The sequence below is a fragment of the Colletotrichum destructivum genome, chromosome 3, assembly GCF_034447905.1.
Source record: "Colletotrichum destructivum chromosome 3, complete sequence".
NCBI classification, from domain to species: Eukaryota; Fungi; Ascomycota; class Sordariomycetes; order Glomerellales; family Glomerellaceae; genus Colletotrichum; species Colletotrichum destructivum.
This window is the reverse complement of record NC_085898.1, coordinates 4,660,023-4,684,736: the sequence shown is the minus strand read 5'-3', so window position 1 is coordinate 4,684,736 and position 24,714 is coordinate 4,660,023. Positions and strand designations below refer to the sequence as shown.

The 24,714-nt window shown below is 52.9% G+C and overlaps 12 protein-coding genes across 12 annotated transcripts; 7 read left to right on the top strand and 5 right to left on the bottom strand.

Moving 5' to 3' along the window:
* Nucleotides 1-610: 610 nt before the first annotated feature.
* Nucleotides 611-2,438, top strand: CDEST_05530 (Putative FMN-dependent dehydrogenase, cytochrome b5-like heme/steroid binding protein). Its single transcript, XM_062921689.1, has 5 exons — nucleotides 611-703; nucleotides 754-812; nucleotides 881-2,075; nucleotides 2,137-2,210; nucleotides 2,280-2,438. Exons 1-5 carry the CDS (start codon nucleotides 625-627, stop codon nucleotides 2,364-2,366), a joined length of 1,494 nt encoding a protein of 497 aa, XP_062777740.1. The 5' UTR covers nucleotides 611-624; the 3' UTR covers nucleotides 2,367-2,438.
* A 585-nt stretch (nucleotides 2,439-3,023) lies between these two features.
* On the top strand, nucleotides 3,024-3,432 carry CDEST_05529 (uncharacterized protein; the record flags this gene model as incomplete). The annotated part of the gene is made up of 1 exon (XM_062921688.1): nucleotides 3,024-3,432. Exon 1 carries the CDS (start codon nucleotides 3,043-3,045, stop codon nucleotides 3,430-3,432), a length of 390 nt encoding a protein of 129 aa, XP_062777739.1. The 5' UTR covers nucleotides 3,024-3,042.
* Nucleotides 3,433-3,441: 9 nt separating this feature from the next.
* Nucleotides 3,442-5,037, top strand: CDEST_05528 (Putative major facilitator, sugar transporter, major facilitator superfamily; the record flags this gene model as incomplete). The annotated part of the gene is made up of 5 exons (XM_062921687.1): nucleotides 3,442-3,699; nucleotides 3,796-3,947; nucleotides 4,004-4,254; nucleotides 4,329-4,759; nucleotides 4,837-5,037. The coding sequence occupies 5 exons, from the start codon at nucleotides 3,442-3,444 to the stop codon at nucleotides 5,035-5,037; spliced, it is 1,293 nt and encodes a 430-aa protein (XP_062777738.1).
* An 855-nt stretch (nucleotides 5,038-5,892) lies between these two features.
* On the top strand, nucleotides 5,893-8,081 carry CDEST_05527 (Putative helicase, P-loop containing nucleoside triphosphate hydrolase). Its single transcript, XM_062921686.1, has 4 exons — nucleotides 5,893-6,246; nucleotides 6,298-6,773; nucleotides 6,826-7,578; nucleotides 7,665-8,081. Exons 1-4 carry the CDS (start codon nucleotides 5,959-5,961, stop codon nucleotides 7,930-7,932), a joined length of 1,785 nt encoding a protein of 594 aa, XP_062777737.1. The 5' UTR covers nucleotides 5,893-5,958; the 3' UTR covers nucleotides 7,933-8,081.
* Nucleotides 8,082-8,651: 570 nt separating this feature from the next.
* On the bottom strand, nucleotides 8,652-8,873 carry CDEST_05526 (uncharacterized protein; the record flags this gene model as incomplete). The annotated part of the gene is made up of 1 exon (XM_062921685.1): nucleotides 8,652-8,873. The coding sequence occupies one exon, from the start codon at nucleotides 8,871-8,873 to the stop codon at nucleotides 8,652-8,654; it is 222 nt and encodes a 73-aa protein (XP_062777736.1).
* A 320-nt stretch (nucleotides 8,874-9,193) lies between these two features.
* On the top strand, nucleotides 9,194-9,970 carry CDEST_05525 (Putative S-adenosyl-L-methionine-dependent methyltransferase superfamily; the record flags this gene model as incomplete). Its single annotated transcript, XM_062921684.1, has 1 exon — nucleotides 9,194-9,970. One exon carries the CDS (start codon nucleotides 9,194-9,196, stop codon nucleotides 9,968-9,970), a length of 777 nt encoding a protein of 258 aa, XP_062777735.1.
* Nucleotides 9,971-10,898: 928 nt separating this feature from the next.
* Nucleotides 10,899-12,942, bottom strand: CDEST_05524 (Putative major facilitator, sugar transporter, major facilitator superfamily). The gene is made up of 4 exons (XM_062921683.1): nucleotides 12,800-12,942; nucleotides 12,457-12,721; nucleotides 11,511-12,407; nucleotides 10,899-11,442 (listed from the first exon to the last, which is right to left on the bottom strand). The coding sequence occupies exons 1-4, from the start codon at nucleotides 12,871-12,873 to the stop codon at nucleotides 11,200-11,202; spliced, it is 1,479 nt and encodes a 492-aa protein (XP_062777734.1). The 5' UTR covers nucleotides 12,874-12,942; the 3' UTR covers nucleotides 10,899-11,199.
* A 1,621-nt stretch (nucleotides 12,943-14,563) lies between these two features.
* On the bottom strand, nucleotides 14,564-15,717 carry CDEST_05523 (Putative GroES-like superfamily, alcohol dehydrogenase-like, quinone oxidoreductase PIG3; the record flags this gene model as incomplete). Its single annotated transcript, XM_062921682.1, has 3 exons — nucleotides 14,564-15,242; nucleotides 15,294-15,655; nucleotides 15,705-15,717. 3 exons carry the CDS (start codon nucleotides 15,715-15,717, stop codon nucleotides 14,619-14,621), a joined length of 999 nt encoding a protein of 332 aa, XP_062777733.1. The 3' UTR covers nucleotides 14,564-14,618.
* A 763-nt stretch (nucleotides 15,718-16,480) lies between these two features.
* Nucleotides 16,481-17,548, top strand: CDEST_05522 (Putative NAD-dependent epimerase/dehydratase, NAD(P)-binding domain superfamily; the record flags this gene model as incomplete). Its single annotated transcript, XM_062921681.1, has 1 exon — nucleotides 16,481-17,548. The coding sequence occupies one exon, from the start codon at nucleotides 16,481-16,483 to the stop codon at nucleotides 17,546-17,548; it is 1,068 nt and encodes a 355-aa protein (XP_062777732.1).
* A 182-nt stretch (nucleotides 17,549-17,730) lies between these two features.
* On the bottom strand, nucleotides 17,731-19,810 carry CDEST_05521 (Putative carboxylesterase, type B, carboxylesterase type B, carboxylesterase type B, active). The gene is made up of 4 exons (XM_062921680.1): nucleotides 19,512-19,810; nucleotides 19,244-19,456; nucleotides 18,484-19,181; nucleotides 17,731-18,433 (listed from the first exon to the last, which is right to left on the bottom strand). Exons 1-4 carry the CDS (start codon nucleotides 19,789-19,791, stop codon nucleotides 18,020-18,022), a joined length of 1,605 nt encoding a protein of 534 aa, XP_062777731.1. The 5' UTR covers nucleotides 19,792-19,810; the 3' UTR covers nucleotides 17,731-18,019.
* A 694-nt stretch (nucleotides 19,811-20,504) lies between these two features.
* Nucleotides 20,505-24,534, bottom strand: CDEST_05519 (Putative PIN-like domain superfamily, Asteroid domain-containing protein). Its single transcript, XM_062921678.1, has 3 exons — nucleotides 24,408-24,534; nucleotides 24,071-24,300; nucleotides 20,505-24,012 (listed from the first exon to the last, which is right to left on the bottom strand). Exons 2-3 carry the CDS (start codon nucleotides 24,277-24,279, stop codon nucleotides 22,446-22,448), a joined length of 1,776 nt encoding a protein of 591 aa, XP_062777729.1. The 5' UTR covers nucleotides 24,280-24,300; nucleotides 24,408-24,534; the 3' UTR covers nucleotides 20,505-22,445.
* Nucleotides 20,509-22,239, top strand: CDEST_05520 (uncharacterized protein). The gene has a single exon (XM_062921679.1). The coding sequence runs from the start codon at nucleotides 20,636-20,638 to the stop codon at nucleotides 22,235-22,237; it is 1,602 nt and encodes a 533-aa protein (XP_062777730.1). The 5' UTR covers nucleotides 20,509-20,635; the 3' UTR covers nucleotides 22,238-22,239.
* Nucleotides 24,535-24,714: the final 180 nt, after the last annotated feature.

Below are 24,714 nucleotides of genomic sequence, written 5' to 3'. Positions count from 1 at the left end.
CATCTGGGGTTTGCAAATACATTACGATGTATATCAAAGCGTACAGAGGTACAGAGTTCTGTACTATGATCGATGAGTGGTCCATGTTTTTTCGTTAAAGATTGGCCAACTGAACCCGGTAGCCTATCTCTCTAGCTTTTCTTCAACAATAGTAACCTCATGTACTGCCTACAGCAAGTTCATTGACGGTTGAATTGGCAGGAATCTAAGCCAGAACCGCAACAAAAGTTCGTTCTATGTGGGTCTGCATTTCACGTTAGATGATGGACATACAAATTTCATTAAAAGTGTCTCCTCAGCTGCTGTAAGCCGAAACCATGCTTACCCAAGTCACCGCTTTACGCCCAGGTCAGAAGCCAGAACGTTAGAATGACTCGAGAACAAGAACCTTACATAGGAACGTAGCTGGGTAAGGTGAGGCAGCTGCCCAAGCAGTGGCCCCGGAAAAGCTCGGAGCACAGCTCCACCCCCCCCCCCCCCCCCCCGGCACAATAAATCCTCGTGTCCAAATGAGGCAGTCGGGAGTATAAAGTGCCGCCCCCGAAAGAATATCGCAGTTATACCATCCAAGGCTGTCGTGAGAAATCCCATCACAGAACCCCCCCCCCCAATCTTTCGTTATTCATGACGATCTCTGATATCAAGCCGTGTAAACAGGCGCATGCTTCATATACAATGAGTCCAACGTTGTCTCTCTCGGAAGGCATGTACCCCTTCAAACCCAACGTTAAGTGACCTGCTAACAGGTCGCAGTCCGCCGCCACCAAAGCCCCGGCGATTGCTGGATGGCAATCCACGGCAAAGTCTACAACGTATTCAAGCCACATCCCTTTCGTACCATTGGGGCACAAGACTCACTGGCGTTGTTGCCTATGAACAGGTCACCGCATTTCTCTCTAGTCACCCAGGCGGCAAATCCATTCTCTTGAGAAATTCGGGCAGGGACGCAACTGCTGCCTTCGATGCAGTACATCCCATTGAGGTCTTGGCGGAATATTTGAAGCCCAATCAACTGATTGGAAATCTTGAGTCGAATGTGGAGGACACATCGCCACCCAAGGGTAATTCTCTTCCGGATGTGCCTGCAGAGTTGTTGCCATCCCGGGGCAGAATAGAGGATGGACCTCCGGTATCTCACATTCTCAGCATCTACGAAATGGAACAATACGCTCTGAAAAAGCTGAGTCCGAAAGCCGTCTCATACTACGCCTCCGGAACCGATGACGAGATCACCAAGATTGGAAACGGCGCGATTTTCCGCTCCATTCTTTTACGGCCGCGGGTCTTCGTCGACTGCACTCGATGCTCTCTCTCCACCAAAATTCTTGGTAACCCAGTCGGGATGCCCATCTATGTCTCGCCCGCCGCCATGGCCAAGTTGGCCCATCCTGTAGGCGAGGCTGGCATCGCCGCAGCGTGTTCGAAATTCCAGGCGCTGCAGCTCATCAGCAAAAACGCCTCCATGTCTCCCTCGGCCATTGTTCGGGCCGGACCCGACGCGACCTTTGCGTGGCAACTCTACGTGTTGAAAGACATTGAGGCAACCGAACGGACGCTGGCGCAGATCAGGGGAATTCCTCAGATCAAGTTCATCGTCCTCACCCTCGACGCCCCTTTCCCCGGCAAAAGAGAGGCGGACGAACGATTCAAGATGGCCGAGGTCGCCGGGGGAGCACCGCCGCAGGCTTGGGGCACGGAATCTGGTCTGACCTGGAAAAGGACTTTGGAGTGGCTCACCAAGCACACTTCGCTGCCCATCGTCTTGAAGGGCATCCAGACACACGAAGACGCCTTTGCGGCCACTCTATTCCCCAGCGTCAGGGGCATCATCATCTCCAACCACGGCGGCCGCGCTCTGGACACGACCATGACGCCGATTCAGGTGCTCTTGGAGATCCGAAAGTTCTGTCCGCAGGTGCTGGACAAGGTGGATGTTTTGATCGATGGCGGTATCAGGCGAGGGACGGATGTCGTCAAGGCGTTGGCTTTGGGGGCTAAGGGCGTAGGTATTGGGAGAGCTGCGTTGTACAGTCTTGCTGTCGGTGGACAGGCAGGAGTCGAGAGGGCATTGCAGAGTGAGTACAGAACACCAAATCCATGATTGTGTTGGCCATACGTTAACTGAGTCTCGTCTAGTTCTTGCCGATGAGACGATTACGGCGATGAGATTGCTTGGAGTCGAGCGAGTTGACCAGCTTGGGTTGAGACACGTAAGTTTCTTTGATTCAAGTGCAAACCCACGTATGTCAATGTGATGTAACTGACGAGGCGATGTCCAGATCAACACTGATAGTCTGCAGTCCCAGCTCTATGGCGGGCCGCCAGGTCTTGAGGAAGTAGATAGAGAGTTGAGGTCCAGACTATAGACAAGTAGAGGGTAACACCATCCCTGTCTCCTGAGAACCAAACTTGTTGGCGCATTGCAAATGAGAAGCATCGAAAAGCTCCCGCGTCAGCCCGGCATTATCTGCAACTCACTATCGAGCACTATGTTGTATCCGAAGCCGGCCAAACTGAAGACAGTGCGAAAGTTCTAATCGACAATCTGCTTCCATCCAAGTGGGTATTGGCCACATGGAAGGCCCTGACAAGAAGCCTACGTGAACAACTAGCCATTATCGGCCGCCTTTCTTGTCGGGCTGAGGTCAACAAGGGAAACTCGACTTCTTTCGATGTCGGGCGAGCGCATGGACAGCTCGGCCCCTAGTCCCGGCTAGCCTGGGATCAAACAAAGTGGTGTCACGGCCCCGTAATTCTCTTCAATGGGCCGAGGATATAAATCCCCGCGTGGACCTCGTCGTCACTGGGGATGCACAAACCTGGGGCCTCAATTGTTGCAAGAAGAACCGGCCGGGGAAAGCTTCAGTGCCGCCATCGCTGGCTATTTAGAGAGCCGGATCGCAAACCGTTTCTGGGTTATTGGGACTGCTCAGAGTGTAACAGTCAACCCTATTCCTTCTCGCCCTTCGCCACACCCCATCTTTGGGCACAAGCCAATGGTATAGAAGCCTCCGATACGAGAGGAAGCCCTTTGACTGCAAAATGGACAGAAGAAAGGAGGGCCCGGTTCTCAAACATGTGGACGATGTCGAGACGGGGGCCGATACCTACGCGGGCATCATGGCCACCAACAAACCCAACCCGCGAGGGCCTGGGTACATGAAGCTGTATCTTCTCGCCGGCATATGCTTTTTCTGTTCGACCATGAACGGTGAGAGATCCTCTAGTAGTTACACATTTGCAATAGTCACTTACGCTACGAAAGGTTACGACAGCGCTCTTCTGGGGTCCATCAACGCCCTGCCAAATTACACAGAATACTTCGGACTTCCCGCTAATGGAAACGCGAGCACCGGCATCGTCTTTGCCATATTCCAGGTTGGTCGCGTCCCAAATCTTCTCGACCATCATTTCTTAATACCCCGGATGTAGGTTGGTCAGATGTGTGGTGCCCTCTTCATCTGGATGGCGGACTGGTACGGCCGGACGTGGCATATCTTCTTCGGCTGCCTAGGCGTCTGCGTAGGAGCGATTATCACGGCACTTTCCACCAGCCTGCCCATGTTCATCGGCGGTCGGTTCATATTGTCCTTCTTCGCCACTTGCGCCCACACCTCGGCGCCGCTTTACCTGGTCGAGCTGGCGCCTGCAACGTACCGAGGGACGATTGCAGGGATGTACAATACCTTTTACAACGTGGTATGTGGAATCCCCGACCGACGGGCGCTGGCACGAGGTTAGGAGGGGGGTAACGTGATCGTTGCCGGGACTAATGCTAATGTTCCTCTGATGCAGGGCTCGATCTTGGCAACGTCAGCCGTGTATGCCTGCCACCGCTACCTCAGCGACAAGGGCGATCTGGACTGGCGTATTCCACTATGGCTGCAGATGGTCTGCCCTGGACTCGTGTGTATCTTGATCAAGTTCTTCCCCGAGTCGCCTCGATGGTAAGCTTCTCTCTCTCTCCTCTGGCGAGCGTCGACATATATCTGACACCGGGCAGGCTTGTGGCCCAGGACCGCCACGACGAGGCCAAGAACATTATCGCGACCTACCATACCAACGGCGACCTGGAACACCCGCTGGTCGACTTGCAGATGAAGGAGATGATTGGATCAGTCGACCCGGCTCATGTGCCGTCCTGGAAAGATCTCTTCGACCTGCGAGTCCTTGTCGAGAGCCGTTCTAGCCGTTACAGACTCATGCTCAACGTGGCTTTCTCCTGGTTTGGGCAGTTCAGCGGCAACAACATTAGTAAATGACCCTCTTACTTCACCCTCTGTTTTTGTTTTTTGTGAAGAAGACCACAACTAACCTCACCTCAACAGTCTCCTATTACCTCCCAATCATGCTTTCGGGTGTCGGTATCACCGACACCGACACCAAGCTGATTCTCAACATCATCTATTCCGTTGTCGGCTGGGTCTTCTCGACCGCCGGCTCGCGCCTCCACGACGTCGTGGGCCGCCGCAAGATGCTCATCACCGCCACCTCCGGCATGACCGTCTGCCTAGCCGTCGTCGCGGGCTGCTCGGCAGGCTACACCGACTACGGCAACACGGCGGCGTCAACCGCCAGCATCGTCTTCATCTTCCTGTTCGGCGCCATCTTCGCCGCGGGATTCACGCCGATGCAGCCCATCTACCCGGCCGAGGTCGTCAGCAACAGGATGCGCGCCAAGGCCATGGGTACGTTCAAGCTCACGGCGGGCGCGGCCGGGTTTTTGAACACGTTCGTTGGGCCGATTGCGCTGTCGAGTGTAAGTGTCTGACCCGGAGGATTTGTCGTGTGAATGCTGCCTTCTTGGAACCCAACCGCTAATGTTGTGGGAAACAGATTGGATATTGGTTTTATGTCTTCTTCGTCGCGTGGGACAGCTTCGAAGTCTTGTTCATGTACTTCTTCTTTGTTGAGACCAAGGGCTTCACATTAGAGGAACTAGATGACGTTTTCGAGGCCGAAAACCCACGCAAAGCGTCTGTGCAGGCCAAAAAGAGACAAAAGCGAATCATGAGGGAGGGTGGCTTGGTTGCTTAAAGATGGGAAAGGCCGTGTAGGCAAAATGAAGGGGGCCATCTCATGGTGGCGTTTTGGTGGTCTACCGTGGGGAAGCGTCCTTGGATGGTTGTTGCAGCCAGCGAATCATGGTTTCTGAAGAAGTCCGAATCGGAGAGAAATGCGTGTCTATTCGTGACTGTACTCTCAGATGAGGGGCCGGACGTGTCTCGAATCTCACCGTATGTAAATTCTTTCCGGTCATCCAAATGGTCGGCCTGGGTCTTCCGTCAGTGATCGGTTTGCTTACTCGGGCCGGAGACACAACCAGCCAACCCATTCTTCCGGAAAGCATATCCCCTCCCCTTTCAACCTTAATAACGACGTACCTGGTGGCCTGTACCCTTCGTACATCGCGTCGTCAAGAAGCCCCTTAAATACAAGGGGGAGTAATTTTGTCGAGGATGCACTTGCACCAGAAGGTCGCTCTTCGCTGAAAGGTCTTGGGGTCATGGGAAAGTGAACGTCGATGTTCTTGAAGAACAGGCCTCTTAGCTGGAGCTGACATAATACGACTGAGTGGTGGCATTTGTGCCAACTCAACCCACATCTTACCTAAGCACCTGCTTTTGATGGTGTTCTGGTACTGGCAAGGCTTTCAAATGTGCACGATAGCTCGTAATTCTGGAGGAAGTCGGCGTTCATCTCGAGTAATGCTTTTCGCCAGATGCATCTGTATTATTCTATGAACCTTTAATAGAGTCCGTGGGATCGACACCCTTGACCCCTGACATGCTTAATCAGCCAGCGGCGTTCATGGTCTAGTGTCACTGATAAGATAAGCTGCGGCCAGACCCGCCCCTCCAGATTTTTTTTCTGATTTGGCACTGGTTCGGGCGTCTCGATCCAGGACTCGTGCAGTTTCTCCAGAACATCACTTTTGCGACACCGACCGATCCCACGATGAAGAGAAAGCAACCCGAAGATTCCGTGCCCGCGGGCGAAACCGAAAAACGCGCAAAGACAGAGCAGTCCGCAACCCCAGAGCTTTCCTTCGCCGATCTCGGGCTCGACACACGCCTGGTACAGGCCGTCGCCGCTGAGAGCTTCAAGGACCCGACACCGGTGCAGCAAAAGGCTATCCCACTGGCCTTGGACGGCAAAGATGTCGTCGCAAAGGCCCCCTGTGGGTCTGGGAAGACTGCGGCATACGTTCTGCCAGTGCTTTCCAGCATCCTGAAGCGCAAGACTGTGTGTAGACGCGCTTTGCACCTTTCCACACGAATCTCGCTGACCGTTTAGACCGACTCTTCACCCGCCACGACAGCCCTCATTCTCGTGCCGACCCGCGAGCTCGCCGATCAAGTCCTCAAAGCCATTGAGCAGTTCTCGGCCTACTGCACGAAAGACATCCACGCCATCAAGCTCGTTGACAAGATCTCCGACGCTGTCCAGCGCTCCCTCCTGTCCAACTTCCCCGATGTCGTCATCTCTACACCAGCCACCGCATGGCGCAACATCGTCTCCGAAGCCTTGTCGCTGGACAACCTGACGTGTATGATTCTTGACGAGGCTGACCTTATTCTGTCTTACGGCTACAACGAAGATTTGGAGAACATTGCGAGAAAGCTGCCCAAGGGTGTCCAGTTGACGATGATGAGCGCAACCCTTTCGACGGACGTAACTTCGCTTCAAGGGATTTTCGGCAGGAAACCTACCGTGCTGGACCTCGACGACGAGGAGACAGAGGGTGACAGCCTTTCTCAGTTCGTTGTCAGGTATGCTACTCTCAACACACGTCCTTGCCTGCCACTTACTAACTGTTTGCAGTTGCGGAGAGGACGAGAAGTTTCTTTTGGCATTCATCATCTTCAAGCTCAAGCTCGTCAAGGGCAAGTGCCTGATTTTTGTCAACGACGTCGATCGTTCATACCGCCTGAAACTTTTCCTCGAACAATTCCAGGTCCGAAGCTGTATTCTAAATTCAGAACTGCCTGTCACATCAAGGGCGCACGTCCTCGAGGAGTTCAACCGCGGAGTATACGACATAATCATTGCTTCCGACGAAAAGAGCGCTATGGGTGCCGAGGAAAAAGATGTTGAGGGGGAGGAGGGCACGGAACAGCCCCAGAAGGAGAAGGAGCAGTCCAAGAAGAAGCGCAAATCAAAGCGAGACGCCGAGTTTGGTGTATCGCGAGGCATCGACTTCAAGAACGTTGCTGCAGTAGTCAACTTCGATCTCCCCACATCCGCCTCGTCATACACACATCGCATCGGGCGCACAGCGCGAGCCGGCCGGACCGGCATGGCTCTGTCCTTCTATGTGCCAAGCGAGCTGTACCGCAAGCACTTGCCGACGAGCATAGAGACGGCCGAGAACGACGAAAAGATTCTGGCGAGAATCAAGAAGCAGCAAGCGAAGCAGGGCAAGGAGGTCAAGCCATACAACTTCAAGAAGGAGCACCTGGACGCGTTTAGATACCGTCTGGATGACGCTCTGAGAGCTGTCACCAAGGTCGCGGTTCGCGAGGCGCGTATGAGAGAGCTGAAGCAGGAACTTCTCAAGAGCGAGAAGCTGAAGAGGTATGCACTTTGCGATGACGGTTGCCCGCATCATAGATACTATTTACGCCATTGTGGATGCCCGAGCCCTACTGACCCATCTTCAGATATTTCGAGGAGAACCCCACGGAACTGCAGCATCTCCGACATGATGGAGAATTGAGAACTGCTCGACAGCAGCCTCACCTGAAGCATATACCCGAGTACCTGCTCCCGAAGGAGGGGAAGGACTCTCTCACAAAGAACGACATCGGCATGGTGCCCTTCCGAAAGATCGGTGGCAAGCAAAGGAGGAGTAAGGGCAAGCCAGGGCGCAAGAAGATTGGGACGCGGAAAGTCAATCCTTTGAAGACGTTCAAAGCCCGGAGGAAATAAGCAAAAAGTCTCGATCATACCCTGACGCAGTCGCTTCTAGATAACTTATTAATAGAGACCTGCTGTGTTCCCCCCCAATCAAGGCTGCCCATAATGGAGTGTCTTGCTCGGGCGCGGGCCTGTCAGACGCGAGTGTACATTGTGTGCGAAGAGATCAACAAAGTTCCGCCGTTATGTGGCGGGAAAGGTGCCGAGGCTCATAGTGTTGTCAAGTCAAGACCTTGTACGCTTCTCGATTAGCTCCACGCGGCAATGGCCTCTTGTCTTTGGTTCACACGTGCCGTCTTGAGTCGCCCTCAGCCCTCTAGACATTTCATGCACCTCATGAGGACACCGTCCCACCGGCCTGTTGTTATCTGATGTCTGCCCAGCAAACCCCGCCCCCGATGACGAGCTGACTCGCAAAAGTACAGTCAGATGGACAGAAGCGTCAAGGCGTGTGCTCAAGGCTCGACCGGCTGTCAGAGAGAACTTCTCCCCGTCGGAACAAGTGAGCGAAAAGGCAAAATAGATAGGGGTTGGATGAGCTGCAAGCCATTGGTCAGTCGAATGTTCGCAACCCCCTTCTGGCACCGTGTAAATGACAGGGCGAAGTGCAGAGACAGAGAACGGCTCCATCGGCATGCAATACAGTAGCGAACGTTTCGTATTGACCCAGCATAGTCGTCCCATCTTTGACGTTGCGAGAGTCTGTACTTCGCAACCTCCACCTCGACGAATCACCGGAGGATCCAGGCCTTGGTCCGCGAAGCTTTGTGGCATCGCGGACTGATCGGGAGCACGGACGGGACCCATCGAAATGCAGACATCGCGGAGCTCGGCCGAGTCCCCGACTGACCTTGCGACGTAACGCAACGCCAAAGGCAGCTGGCTAATCGTTGTCGTTCATGAGGAGGCGCGCAGTTACCGCGATGCGCGCCTTGGCGTGCATGTTGCACCATTCCCTTCACCTAAAGAGGTTTGGACACGCTACACATGTGAATTTGAAAGAGCCTATATTCTGTCAAGGGTGTCCTGGGATTTGTGGAATGTCAGCTATCTCATTCTTGCACCAACAGAAAAGCGACCCGCCACCTGTGCGTGAGAGTACCCAGCCAACTGACAAACTTGACATAAGAAGTGCTCAACCCCCTTTTCGATCTAGTGGCTTGGCTGTCTGTCTTACACCCGTACGCGAGCTCTCGGGGCCATGGATACCTTCATCACACCGCTGCATTCCCAATGCACACATTCACTGCTGGACGTTGAAAAAGCTTGGGATATGGCACGGCCGGACACCTTTGCCGGGGCGGCAATCTACGTCCCGATACTTCTCCGCTACCTCTACGACCCGTTCGTCCTGGGCTTCTACTGCCCTTACGCGTGGCAGATATCGTCAAGCAAGATGCGCGGGTTCTTCAACCGCCACATCACAAACGCGGCCTCGCGATCACAGACGTCGCAATCCCTCCTCAGCGAGACAGGTTTCCGGCCCGCAGCAGGCACGTGTTCGCCTTGTCGTATCCTGGACATTGGAGTCGGAACGGGCTACTTTCTTAAGCATGCGCCTATACCAGCGGGGTCCGAGGTTTACCTCGTTGACCTTAACCCGGCCGCGCTCCACGCCGCTAAGTCACGCATGCTGAAGGCGCACCCGAAGACGACGTGCGAGGCCTCCGTTGCCGACTTTCTGGATCCGCAGGGGAGGGGCTTGAGTTGCGGAGATCTGGGTGGCGGTTCCTTCGACGCCATCTCGACGACGATGCTGCTTCACTGCTTGCCGGGACCTCCGGCAAGAAAGGCGACGGCCCTGGTCCGCCTACGCCACCTCCTCGCTCCCGGGGGTACCTTGTTCGGGGTGACGATCTTGGGACGTGGCGTCAAGCACAACATATGGGGGAAGCAACTGATGTTTTGGCACAATCTCCTGGGGGTGTTTGGAAATACGGAAGACGACGTTGAGGGCTTCGTCGGGCCGCTGAGGGAGGCGTTTGAGGACGTAAGATGGGAGGTGCATGGCGTTATGCTACTGTTCGAAGCGAGAGACCCCATACCTTGACGGTTTGGATGCCAGCATCAAGGACAAACATTGGTTTTAGCAAGCTATCTTGAACATTAGCGTTGTTTGTTCCAGATACATGTTTTGTACTGAGATAATATTATATGTGCAGTGTTCGAGGCTTCATCAGCTGAGGCTATGAAAAACGCGAAACAAGTAATTTACAGTCCTCCCACTGCCGGGACAAGCCCTTTTGTTGGAATGAATGAGGTCGTGGTAGAAGGGGGGCGGCTAGCAAGACTCCTCCCCTCCTAACCCCGAGCGGCCTGACAAGCTTTCACAATAGAGTTGCAACTATGCTATGTCGAAGAAAGCCATGCAGTTTTGCCGTAAGTCCGTGGCCGCTAGTCATATGGATGAGACGAACGTCCCCAAAACCTTCCGCCTGATGGGCGAGTCCGGATGGCCTCCGCGACCGAGCGTGTGAGTGGCTGCTTTGCTTCGCAGTCCCAACCCATCAAAATCACAGTCATGAGATGTTTGGCCACACTTAGCCGCTCAAGCTTTTACTGTGACTTTGACGATGATTACTAGACAACTGCTGCCGCTTGGACATCTGCAATCAACTAATGGGTGGTAATCCCGGGCCAAAATCCCCGCGCCGCCTCGATAACTCTCTTCCAATTCGAAGGTTCATACGATCGCTGATAAGGATTTCGACTTGATGGTATACAGCCTCGTTAACCTTTGCCACTATGTCTGCCTCTAGTATGCATTTTGTTAAGATCAATGATGAGGTATCTGTGAGCCAGTCCTTCTAGTCTAACGTAACACTTCGGTATGCGTTGTCTTCAAAGATTTTCGAGCTTCACGTGGATCAATATCTCCAAATAGGACGGCCAGCAGATTTCCAATGTCAAAAATGGGAATTGTGATGGGTGTCTTCGCCAAAACCTTGGAAGCTGGCAGTAGCAGATGCATGGTGTAAATTGACGTTCAGCCAATCTCTGGCTTCTACTAGTTTATGAGCAAACGGAACCCTAACTGTGCCATTCTGAGTAGCCTCGCAAACAAGCGCCTCCAGTTCCCCTTGGTGAGAAGAAGGATTGCAAACTGACCCAAGTGAGCACTGTGCCATCTTCCATCTACTCGCATGATAGAATGTGTGCGAGTGTGTTTTCATTCTTTGCCTAGGGCCCGAGTCGCGATGGAAGCATGGCGCGTTGCTTGTTGTCGCCATGTGCGTCGGATCGGTGTCAAGTAGTCAGCGACTCGTCGTTCTCGGAAGACTAGGCATCATTCGCGAATCTCCTCGGCCTTAGACCGTTCATTTTCCACCTGCCCGTGGCCTTGGCCTTTTTCTCGGAATATCTCTTTTCGATTGCCTCGAGACTGTGCCCTCGGGTCTCTACCATGATAGCGGCCACGACCACGGTACAGACGAGAGAACAGCCCGCAAAGAGGAAGTACGCTCCAAAAGTGGACTTGGATAATAGCACTGGAGTAATCAGTGCAACGATATAGTTTGCAAACTTTATTTTCTGTCAGTCTGGTCCAAGAAGTCAACGGGGTCTGGGGAAGAGGATGAAGAGGAACTTACCCAGTTGGCGCTTTGAGCCAGACTAGATGCACTGCTTCTCGTCTTCCTCGGCAGGCTCTCGACCATGAAGGTCCGGAAACCGATGGCCCACGTAGCACTGTATACGATGGCGAAAAGGTAAATTGAAACGATGACCACCCACTTCCCTGCCCCCGATTCGGCCTGGACTTGCCCGGCGGCGAATAGCGATCCCATCAGAATCATCAGAGCCGTGATGAGTACCCCGCCCAATAAACTTGAAGTCCGTCTCCCCCATTTGTCGGCCAAGAAGGTGGCGGGGACGGTCACGGCTAGAATGACCAACGCCGAGACCCCGGACGCGAGGAAAGTGGCCTGCTCTCCTTTGAGTCCCGCTTGTGTGAACAGAATCGGGGCATAGTACAATATTCCGTCGATGCCACTGAACTGCTGCATTGCCATGAGAAAGCAGCCGAAAGCAGTTCTGCTGCGAAAGGGTTTCGAGAAGGCTTCCCCAAACTCCACAAATGTCTGCCGTATGGTGTCCCAGAGTGTCGCATCGACATTCTGTTCGTACGTTCCCGACATTGACTGCTCGAGGAGCACGGCCCGCTCGCTATCGTCTAGCCCCAGCGTATCCAGCACGATGCGAGCTTCATCGAACCTCCCCTTGCTCAACAGCCACCTGGGAGAGGGTGGGACTGTCCAATATGTGCTGGAGAGAGCAAAACCTAAGAATGAGGCAATTGCCAGCGGGAGCCGCCACGCGAGGGATGATGAACCTATCCGAGCGGTGCCGTAGCACATGAAATATCCAGCGACGATGCCGGTGACGATAGAAAATTGTGGCAGGGCTGTCATGATCCCGCGGACACGGGCGGGGGACATTTCTGACACCTGAACGTAGACGTTGCTGAGAAACATGCCCTCGCCGACGCCCTAGCCCTCGTAAGCTGTCCGCCCGAAGCCTACCATACCTAACTCTTACCTTGATGAGGCGTCCTAAGACAAAAACTCCTAGCTTGGGTGACGCGCACTCGACGGCGGCGCCGCAACCGTAGACGAAGGCGCCCAGGGCGAAGAGGAGGACGTGCCCGAACCGGTCGGCCATGGCACCCGAGACGAGAGCCGACAGGGCTCCGGGGATGAGAACGGACGACACAATGACCCCGTGCATGGTGGGAGAGAATTCTCCAAACGTCTGGTGGAAGGATGGCATGGTCGTCACCGGGCCGATGCTGCCGGTATCGAGGCTTCGTGCATAGCATCTTGTCAGCTATGGCCAAGGCAGAATGAGGGCATTGCGGAAGCGAGATGGGTTGAGAACACACCCAAATAGCATGGCTACACACGAAGCGATAATACTAGCTCTCACATAGAGCGGAATCGAGAAGGGTTTTTTCATCTTGAAGAGATGGAGCGATGCTGTAGTCGAGGATGACTTCGTCAAAAGCGGCTGGGGCTACTCTTGAAACCCCGATGGTTGTCGCTGGAGCTGAAAACACTGAAGATGACGGTGGCAATTTGATGGAAGCTGGAAGCCCCCCCCCCCCCCCCCCCCCCCCCCCAGCGGGAGCGAAAATTCGGCGCTGGGCCCTCATCAACATTCCGGTTCCGGGGGATGTGGGGCCCCGTTATCTTCTTTCACGATTGGTAGGACTCCGGTGGGTGAACATTAAGCCAGAGTTGAGCACCATTGGAAGTCAATAGTAGATGACGAATAGTAGCACTAAACTATTGAGATCTGGTGGTAGACAGTAACCCCGGATTTACTGATGATTGGATGAAGCGTCTGACAGTCAAACCAGCGCATCATGCATGCATGTCAAGCATGGCCACGTTGCACATGTCGAAAATCACTATCAGCTTGCACCTTTTTTCGGGGCGTTAAACGCGGACACTGTTGGCGAGCTGATCGGGATAACTGTCTGGAAGAGCATACAGTAGACAAAGTCTCATTGCTGACTTGGAAAGCTACATTCATGGATGCTGTAACCTAAGGCCTTAGGGAAAGTATTGCTTCTTGTGATCTCGTTGATTACTCTGAGGAAGCTGGAAAATGTGAAAGTCGGCTGAGATGAACAGCGCATGTATTCTTAGTAGGATTTCATGAGAGACCCACAACAAATTAAATTATTTGCAAATCATGGATGTTGTCTCCAAATATGTACTTCTCTCAAGGCTTTTGTGGTTGTTGACCTTCGAAATGCTTCGGCCGGTGTGAGTTTACCGCTTTAGGAATTGTTCAAGGTAAGCAGCCCAATCAGACTGAGCGAAACCCCGGGAAAAGCGGACACACCGGGCTGTTTACCGACATCGCCGGGCCCGCAAAACTCGTGAAGCCCCAATGATCACATTTCTGCCGGACATGACTAACCAGACATGATGATGTGAACTATGCATGGCTAGGGATTGTAATTGAAACCCTATCCCGAGAATATGCCAGAACAGCTACTTGCTGCTGAAAGAGACCACCTTGACCATATGTTTGGTGCCGCCAGCCTCTGAGCTGTTCGCAAAGTATCAGGCCCATATTTTATTTTTATACATATTATCTGGGCTTTGGAAAACAACAGGAAATGCTTTTTGAGGTTCGTATCAGTCATATCAGCCAGCGGGTTTCTCGCCGCTTGCCAACCTAGAAGATTTGCCTCACGCTGAGGTGCTGTCCGACGGCCGATCCTCCCAGTTCAATGACTTTGACCAGTCTATTCAACAGAGCGTTAACGTAACCCATTACTTAACCTGAAATTCGATGGAAAGCTTTTTGCTGGTTCGTGGTGTTAAAGCCTCAATGAAGTGCACAATCAGCATAGGTCCGGATCGACACATCCGAAGATGCATTCAGTCGCATCACGTTACTGTTCGGATCTCGTACAAGGGATTTTTACGTCTACCAGATGAGACCAATACCGTATAAATCTCTGGCCCATCATACTTCTCTCTAAAGTCCTTGGTTTCCAGGGCCGAGGGACTTCGGTTCGTCTGCTGTAGTGTCTGGGAGTAACATCTCAATCTTGAGAAGTTTAGATTTTCACTTCGAAATTGTCCAAGTCAGGAGGACCTTGGTTGTTTTCCTTCTCAATTTACTCTTTTATAGACTCTTCTGCTCTACAATACGACGAACCCCTGTTCTCCTGGCATGCCCTTTCATGAAATAGTGCAAACGATCTTCCCCGAAGTAGAGTTGGCTTCCAACAAGCCGTGAGCCTTTTGTATCTCCTCCCATGGCAAAACCGTATCAATAACCACCTTGAGATCGCCCGTCTCGAAGTGCGGAATGTACTCTTCCAGCCTGTCCCGGAGTTTGCCCTGGTATTCGATCTCTCTACTTCGCAGCGTACTCCCTTGAATTCGAATTCTCTTGTAAAGCAGTTGCTCAATGTCTGCGCCATCGACCTTGCTTCCTCCCAGTAGGCCCAACTGCACAATATGAGCGTCCCGAGCTGCGACATCAAGGTTCTTCTGGAAGTAGCCGCCACCGCCGATGAAATCGATGATGATGTCTACTCCCTTACCGTTCGTTACCTCCTTGATGCCTGTCACCCAGTCCTGCGTTTTATAATTGAAAGCCGCTGTTGCCCCTATCTCTCGAACAACGAATTCGCATTTCGCAGGCGATCCGGCCGTGGCGTATACGGCAGCTGCGCCAGCATCCTTGGCAAGCTGGATGCCAGCAATGGAGACACCCGACATACCGGCATGCCAGAGCACTGTCTTGCCCGCTGTAAACTCCCCAACTAGGAACAAAGCCTGCGTAGCGGTAATCCACGTCTGAACCTAGGTTAGTTAAGGTATTCCAAGGTGCTAGGAGATAAGGCCTACTTCTGGGATGCCGGCAGCTTGCTCCCAGGTCAAACTCGCAGGCTTGTGCAGCAACATTTGATGGTTCACGGCGATGAATTCGGCATATGCACCTCCGTAGGCTAGGCCAAAGACTTCGTCATCCTGTTTGAAGTCCCCGTGGTTTCCAGTACCGAATGTCTGGATGGTGCCACTGAATTCCACACCGAGAGTATTAGGCGCTTGTGGTGGCAAAGGGTAGTCGCCAAGTCGCTGAATTGTATCCATTCGATTGATGCCAAATGCTTTGACTTTGACAAGCACTTCTCCCTCGCCGGGGATGGGCTTCAGCACATCTGGATTGATGAATAGGTTCTCTTTGGGGCCCTTCCCCTCTTTAATATCTGAGATGGCTTCAGTACTGTCAATGTTGGGCGAGACCGGAATACTAACCGACTGCTCTCATGGTTTCGCTCATTGTGCTTGTGTTAACAGGCCGGACTTTGAAGCAACCCGCTTTCAGGGAGAGGGGAGAGGGGTAGAAGGGAAAGTAGAAGTTTTGAGTGATTAGCTGTAGGGTCTGTATTCCTCAAGTTTGAAGAATCAAGAAACCAAGAGCTGTATCCATTGATAAAGATGACTTGATGAGACTTTCCGACTCCGTCATTATCCGGTTTCCCTCTCTTACTGATCAATCCGGTTGCAAGTTGCGCGGTGGAGCTCGATACACGTACTTGATCTTACTGACGTGAGTAATTACTCAGAAGCGGCCATCTGCTTTCGGGGTCGCCGAGCCTGCCTGCTCGTCTTAGTGCGCCCAAATCTCGTTTTAGAGCAATTCTGTCTGAGAAAAAGGGTGACTAACCGATAAGCTTGCGAGCGTGGATTACTCAGAACCAGGTCTCACACTGGATAAACCGGCATTCCTTATACGAGCAGCGGTCAGCACCCGGACTATCGCGTACTAATCTTCGGCCCGTCTGACATCATAGAATGAAATTCAGACCACAGATATGTTAAGCGCGTGCTTACATGAGCCCTTGGAACCCAACTGACATGCTATGTTCTCGCGAGGTTCAATGCCTGTGAAGTCGAGTATATGAACTCGCTCATGTCTTTTTTTGTGTGAAGCTCTGGAAGCCACACTAGCAGCAAACCAATTGTCTATCGAATCCACCATTTCTTGAAGAAGCCAATCAGGCATATTTCCGTCGCTCATACCCGCCAAGATGCCCTGTTATATTCTTCTTACTGGCGCTAATGGCTTCGTCGCCCAGCATATCCTTTCTCAGCTTCTCCAGGCAGGTCATTCTGTCAGGGCTGTTGTTCGAACACAGTTCAAGGCCGATCAGCTTTCAACTACTTTCAGGGCCTTCACCTCGGCCCAATTCGAAACTCATGTTGTTCCAGACATCACTGCACCTTCGGCGTTCGATGAAGCTCTCACCTCAAGTCGCCCCTTCGATGGAGTTATACATACTGCATCACCTTTCAACTACCGCGCCGTCTCCTCGAACCTCGAATTCCTCGAACCCGCCGTCAAGGGCACTACCGAGATCCTGTCCAGCATCACACGTGTCGCTCCCTCTGTCAAGCGAGTTGTCCTTACAAGCTCCATGGCCGCCGTCATCAACTGGGGCGCGCCGAAGGAAACAGACCCTCCCAAGGTTTATACCGACGCTGACTGGAACCCTATCAGCTGGGATGGTGCACTTGCCACTGATTCGATGAATCTCGCCTATAGCGCAAGCAAGACGTTCGCCGAGAAGACAGCTTGGGATTTCATCTCTAACAAAAAGCCTGGGTTTGATCTTGTCACTATCAACCCACCCATGGTGTATGGGCCATATGTTGACCCGGCTGTCTATAAGACGCCCGAGGACCTCAACCAGAGCAACTTTAACCTGTGGCGCAACTTCCTCGAGCCAAGCTTGAAGTCGACATCTCCACTGCCACCCAATGGATTGCACCTGTATGTTGACGTGCGCGATATGGCGCGCGCTCATGTTCTTGCGTTGTTGAAGCCCGAGGCTGGCGGCAAGAGATTTGTTATTGGCGGCGGTGGGGTCTCGAACCAGAAAATCGCAAACATCTTCAGACGCACGCTTCCAAAGCTGGCGGATCGAATTCCCAGGGGCGAGCCCGACAAGGCGGAGTTGCCAAAGGGGGTTTTTACTCTGGATGCGTCACTGGCACGGGAAGTGCTGGGGTTGGAATTCATCAGTCCAGAGGACACTTTCAAGCAGATCGCGATTCAACTGGCTCAAGTTTCTGAGTCTGGAAATAAGAGCACGTAGTGTTGGTGGTAGTAACTTGAAAGAGGGGCCCCGGGACCAGTTCCAGGAAGTGAAGCTCTTAGAAGCATTGGGATTTTGTTATACTCGGTTGTAGGCAGCTGTCGTATCTAACAGTGGCATGTACCTGGGAGTTAAACAGCAAACCACGTTAATGTAATTACCATTATGCGATACTCCATTCCATCGTTGACTTTGACAAGGCGAATACCATGCGGCAACTGAAGGGTCCTGTGCCATATGTCCCTTGGCCATGTATCCTTGGGAGACTCTGTTGGTCCCAGCCTGCCCACCAGGGGCCCTCCTTCCTACCAGGAAGAGGGCAAGAGAGTAGAGATGAATACAATCACGCCAACCATACCTGGATTCTGTTGAACTATTCACTCTGCATCGCAGCCCATGACAACCTGAATCAAAGCTCAAGATGTATCGCTGCGTACGATAACATTTGAACCCGAAAATCCACGCCTGACTCTAAACCTTCAAAAAAGGTGTCTTAACCTTGTCAAAGAAAGGAGCGTAGAAGGCGCATCGTCCATCAACAGTAGCCGAGTCGATGAGAGTCATGGTTTCGCTGCCTACACACCCAATGCAAGCAATATCGTTCCCATCGACGTCCACCTTCTCCCAGCCGGGTCCATTTCTGAGAGGATCCTTTACAAAACCAGCCCAGATGGTCTGCAAGTAACGACTTAGGCTGATCTGTCGGTCAGTAGCTCCCTCTCGAGGATATGTGCCCCAAATCATTCGCGTATCAGAACCATGCGATGCGCCGAGTTGTTCAGAAGTGTACCCCCCTGCAGCCAGGTTTGGGAAAGAGGCGTTGTAGTAGTACCTCCATGTTGGAATGCCACTTTGGGCCGAAGTCTGGGAAATCAGAAGATTTGGCTTCAGCGTGTCAGTGATGAGCAGAGCAATCGAATGGGGAGAACGCTTACGCATTGGTAAACAATTTCGGTGTAGACCTGTGCGGCGGCGTGGAACAGAGAAATTCCACTCGCTTGTTGTACAAGTTGAATAACTTGCAACATACCCCCAACGCTTTCCGAGTCACCCCCAGTAAGGCCGTTGAGGAACTGCACAAGAACCGGCTCCGTAAAATTGGGGATGTCCAGGTTATACGCGGGTGCTAAGTAAGTTCCCTCTTGTCCGGTCGAGCCGATCAGTATTGGTACTGGCGCCAGACCACCGGCGGCACGAGTTGGCAGATATGGTAGCTCCATCTGCGTAAAGTTGTCATTGACTGGGCTGAAATCCAGGCCATGATCAGAAACGACTTTCTGCACTGTTGAAGCATCAATCCCTCGGACGCATGCAGCCTCGTCTTCTCCACGACATCCCAGAATTGATACGAGAGCTGCCCACGATAGGGGACCGGCATCCCTACCAATGGCGCTGACCGTTGCCTGTCCACTCGATAAAGCGGCCGCCCGGAAGCTCTGGTTTGTGTGAATGGTTGTGACGAGGCGGTCGACGGACGAGCCACCAGAAGATTCGCCGGCAATAGTGACTTTGGCAGGGTCTCCGCCAAAAGCATGGATGTTAGCTTGCACCCATTCGAGGGCAAGGCGTTGGTCAAGAAAGCCGAGGTTTTGGGCTCTGAGAGGCAGCTGCTCGGAGTTCGGGAACCCAAATACTGTGACAGAATTAGAACCACTAGAAGTCCCATGAGCGTCTTTGATATGAAGAACCAAGTACCATTGAGACGGTAGTTGAAGGTAACAACGACAATCCCTTGTTGGGACGCGAAGCTGGACCCGTCAAACATGGGCTGGCTGGCCGTTCCCTCTCGGAGCCACCCGCCGTGGATCCACACCAGGACCGGCCGTCCGGATCTTGAACAACCCACTGCGGCCGGCGCAAACACATTAAGGAACAAGCAGTCCTCGCTCTCAGCAATACCGTCGTCAACTACACTATTAGTTCTGAGGATTGTCAATGGAAGAAGGGCAGGTCATGCTCATACTGATCTTGTATTGCAAACACTTGCTGCTCCATACAGTCGCGTTTAGGGGTGTTTCGACAAACGACTTTAACGACTGGGGCGGAAGAAATCGTTTATCTCCAACTGGTGGTTGGGCGTATGGAATGCCCAGAAACTTGTTCACTAACGCCGTGGACGAAGGTAAAGTCGTCGTGGTGCCGACCACGGTACCTGCCCCAACCACCACTGAAGGGGGCAAGGCAGCATGTGCGACGGTGCCGAAGAGGAAGGAAAGAATCGAAACAATCATTGAATTCTTCATCGTGTCAATTTGACAGTTGCTACTGGAGTCTTGGAAAACATTGCGCACAACAGGCCAAGCGTTTGTCTTTATGTAGTTTAACACGCCCTTTCCTTTCAAGCCAAAGAGCCAACCTCCAAAGGGATTGAATGTCAACAGAATCCTATTCACCCACTATGGAATAGTGAGTAGCTAAGAAAGTTAGTGTTTAATCAAGAGTCCTCCATAATATAGCCGCGCAGTATCTATTGGAGGGTTAGATAGAAGGATTGCTCCAGCATCAACTAGCAGAATAATATTGCTGTGCCTTTGCCACGCAGCTCTGATAAATCTCGGGTAAATTGGTTGTAACTGCGGGAAGACCAGCCGACGAGGCGTTTCGGGCCGGTTGATGCGGTTGTGGTTATTGGGCTGAAGTCCTGGACCGACAGTAGTTGGCATGAATCGGTAGGACCGTGCGGCTAACCCGAGTGAGTGATGTCGACCACGCATCGCCCCTTTCCCATTGAGACTAATTGATTTACTTAGACGTTTAAAGGATTTCTGATGTTAGAAATTTGCCGCGATAGCACGGCCTATAGAAATAACCTTGTTGGTTACTTCGAATATATCGTAAGCCCAGTATTATGCATGTAAGAGGTGTATCTTATATGCAATAGAAACGATACTACTGCGCCGTTTTTTTTCGCTGAAAGCATCCGATTAATCGATAAGATAAGCGACCTTTACCGTCGCAAACCTGTCGCATCGAAGAGGTCATGTCGCCTCGGGACGGCCCCGCATCACAGGCAGAACTCGCAAATAAGCTGGTAGCTTCTCAGCAATGGACGAGTTGCCGAGATAATACATTCAAAAACCGTACAGGATGCTGAGTGGTACATGTGTGCGCTTGGCCATCGTGGCCGCCGTCTTCCTCATCGCGGCAATCTTCCTTGTTCCCCAGCTCCCCCACGTCGGCTACAACGTACCAACCAGCCTCAGCCACAACACCCCTACGACCGACGGCAAAGATGCCTCGACTGGGACCTCAATCCCACACGATCCTGTTCGCAAGCCTCCTGGCGCCGCTGATGCGACTACGTCTCTTGCCGTTCCTGCTGCGCCGCATAGCGCGACGGAGGTGAAAGGGTCGGCCTCGAAACCAACCTCTGGTTCGGTCCCAGAAGTAAAGCCTGATACGAAGACGGTCTCCAAGCTCGAACCTGGCCAGACCCTGTCGCCTTTCCGGCTCACGTCTCCCAACGGCCGCTACAAGCTTCACCTTCTCGACAGCGGTTCGCTTTCTCTCCTCGACACGAATACCAATGCCGAGCTATTCACCTCCGACACCGAATACCACTGGCCCGTTACATGGCAGGTCGAGCTTACCCAGGAGGGTGTGCTGATGCTCTCTTGGGCTAATGAGACGGCCGCGCCGTATGGCGCAACGCCATGGGTATCAAACCTCCTGCCCAACTGCGGCTCCGTCGATGCCGGTGACGAGAAGCCTGTCCTCGAGCTCCTAGACTCTGGCAAACTACACATACGTGCCGGGAGCAAGACGACATGCCTCCTACACCGTGCCGCCGATGACATGGGCCGACTCGCGATCGTTTACACTGGATTTCTGCGCACATACTTGAAGACGTGCAAGGAGCAGAACAACAAGCTCGTCAAAACATGGACCGGAAGCGGTGGTGTTGACGTCCACGTATTCACGTACCTCGAAGACGTGAATCATGACTCCAGCGACCCAGTGGATAAAGAAAGTATAACAAAGCACCTGAAATCCTGCTTCGGAGAATCCCTCAAGACGGTCGAGGTCAGAAAGCTGGATGAAGTCAAGGAGAGCGTCCTCAAACCTCCAGCGGTGCTGGTTGAGGAGTGCGGTGAGGATAAGCTGAATCACCAGCTCAGCCAGTGGAAGGCGCTGTACCTCGCCAGCCAACAGATCCAGAGCTACATGATCAAGGAGGGAATCTCGTATGACTATATATACAAGGGCCGTCTCGATCTTCTCTACTGGGGCGACTCACCAGCGCTGTCGTCGCTGAAGGTGCCCGAAAATGGCATTCTTGCGCCCCGCGTCACCTTAGACTGGACATGGTACGCGATGCTTCACGACGGCGAGCTGCGCGCGGGTGTCACCGACATCACGGCGTTCGGCCGCCCCAACGCAATGTTCACCTACCTGGCTCTCTACCGCGAGTTCATCTACATGCGAACCTTGGAGAAAGAGACGGCGAAGTGGAAGGGCTTCAATACCAAGACCAGAGAGAAGAAACCTGAAGGGCAGGAGGGTTGCACACCGGAAGGGATACTTGCTTATTGGCTCCGGATAAATGGTATTGCGGTGAAGACAGACTGGCGGTTCAAGATGGGTCTATTGCGTGGCGATGGAAAGGTTATCTTCACCTGTCCTGAGGGCAGGGGCTGGCTTTGTCCCGGCTTTATTCCACAGGTCCACGACGATGGGACATTGTTTTGAGTAATTGTAGGGTGGCATGAACAACCAATAAGAGCCAACTGAGCACTCTGTGATATTATCATTTGATATAGGGACTTCCTGCCCTACTGTGCTCATGTTACTCTGCAAATTCCATGGGTTGAGAGTTCAATAGTCTTCTCGGCACTCTCTACTCACCAACTGGACGTTCTGTGAACTGGAAACGCCTTTCTGATCCAGCTGAACTTTGCTATTCAGTCTCCAAAATATCGAAGGGGTTCGACGACACTTTCTTCTCTGGCCTTGCCCGAGGTTCCGTCTCTGAGGTCTTCTTCCGCTTCTTCTTCTTCTGGCTCTTGCTCTTGCTCTCCTTAGATGGCAGAAGCGCCTCTTCTGGCAGATCGAGCGCTGTTGCAACCTTGGCCAGCACACCGTTGGCCTTCAAACTCGCCATCAGAGCTATCGTCCCGCTCACTGAGGGATAATCCGCGAGAGGCGGCAAGGTCGCCAGCAACTCGCGCAGCTGCTTCGAGCCTTGAACAGGCTTTTCTGCCTTTATCTCATACATTAAGTCTAGAACCTGAGCCAAAATGCGAAGAGAGTATAGGGTCGCCTGGACCTGCGCTGCCAAATGGACGACGTCCCAAGGGACAAGATTTGAGTCTTTCGCGACAGAAAAGACTTGCTTGATGGAGCCAAGACATGCATCTTGCTTGTCCTCCTCCAACGCGTAAGCGAGAATCAGCTGTAACGCCACAGCTTGCCATGTGGATGTCTCGTGTTCTAGATTGCTTTTCGCTTGGGATACGCTTCTAAGCAGAGAGTCCACCGAGTCTTTGATCCAGGGGCGTGGTAGAATGGCGACGTGCTTGCCCTGGTTCGCCCCCGAGTATACCCTCCGATACTCTCTGACGTGTGATACAGCCCCAGGTCGCAGTAGGCACGTAAGGCTATATGCCAATTGTCTAATGGAGGCGCTGCTATCCCATGCGCTTGCACGGGCTGGGCAGTCCAACAGAGGCGGTAGGCACATCATGCATCCCTCTGCGCCGGATTCCCCTGGAGGCGGCGTCGCGACACCAGAGTATCCTACGCATTGCAAAACGACCTCTGATAGCCTGGCGTCGAGGGTAGGGTTGTCGATACCGCCAAGTACAGGCACATCGCTCCAGTCCGTTGTTTCCAACGTCTCGTATGGTATACAGAAGCTGCGAAACTCATCTGGATCCAAGAGGTCCCCCTTGCAGTTTTCAAGAACCTGGGCGAACTTTGGTCGGCTGGATTTGGACAGCTCGTAACCGAACCTTCGCATTCCTTGGTTTTGGGGAAGTTGCAAGCGCCTTGCAATATCTGATGGTGAGAACTTAGGGCCCATAAGCCGGTACCCTTCCTCGGTGGAAGCGATGTGGAGGTCCCTGAAGAATGTTACGGCGCCTAACTTCAGATCATGAATTGTCAGGTCCGAGTCCGAGGTCAGGATGGTTCCCCCATTCCGAAAGACATCCTCGGCGCAGTACGCGTCTGCTTCGCCGGGTACGAGACGGACGACGGTCGCGTACTTTGAGGTCTGGCAGAGCTTGTCCACAACAGCTGCCACCAGGAACGGCGGCGGCGGGATGAGGGGCTGGTCTCTTATGGGCGCATCAGTTGGGAAGAGCGGAGGTAGTGAAATGCGGGTCGAAGCTATCTGTCGCGCCGGGCATCCGTTGGGAAACCCCGAGCGGTAGACCTTTAATGATGAAGACACTTTGAGTATCCTCTCCAAACGAACTTCGGACTTTGACGCGGGTAGGAACCCATCGAAGTAGATCGCGGCACTTCAGAGCATCAGCTTGCGACGTTCGGGCAGATATTGTTAGCGGGGAAGGTAGGTACATAGAGATGTCATGGCTTGTGAGCTTCTCCAGCCATCCAAGAGCCGTCCTTCCAAGCAAGTCATACGAAGGCAATCCGGAAGTGCTTCTTGTGCAAAGATGGTAGATGTGGTACGCCAAGGCAGGGCCATCAATCACAACCCTGTCACTATCGAGAGGCCCCAGGACTCCGTACGGGGAGAGATGGTTCAGAAGATGGGGAATCCCCATGGTGGTGACAAAGGATGTAATCTAAAGATTTCTTATTAGAATAGGAGCTCAAACAAGTTCGCTGGACAAGGCAGCTCCGTGATGTCCTGCCTGGAGAAAGAACCCGCTTCGAGTTATCGTTCACTAACCTGAGCTTCTTCGCGAGTTACGTGGGCTGTCCATATCACAATTACTAGTTCTGAGTGAGCGAGGTCAGATGGCCGCAATGTCAGCTTGGCATCTTGACAGAAAGTGTTGTACGTGAATGGTATGGCGCATTCTCTCTCTAAATCTCTTGGTGGGGCTTGAGGACCAGAAATGCATCGCGGGGTCCCAGTGTCTTTCACACTGTACCACCGAGATGCGTCCCTAAGTGGTTGGGAGTGATGTCTCCAGTTCGGATTAATACAGTGCTCACAGGGTCTTTCACCACCGCAGTTCAAGTTACTGCGCACT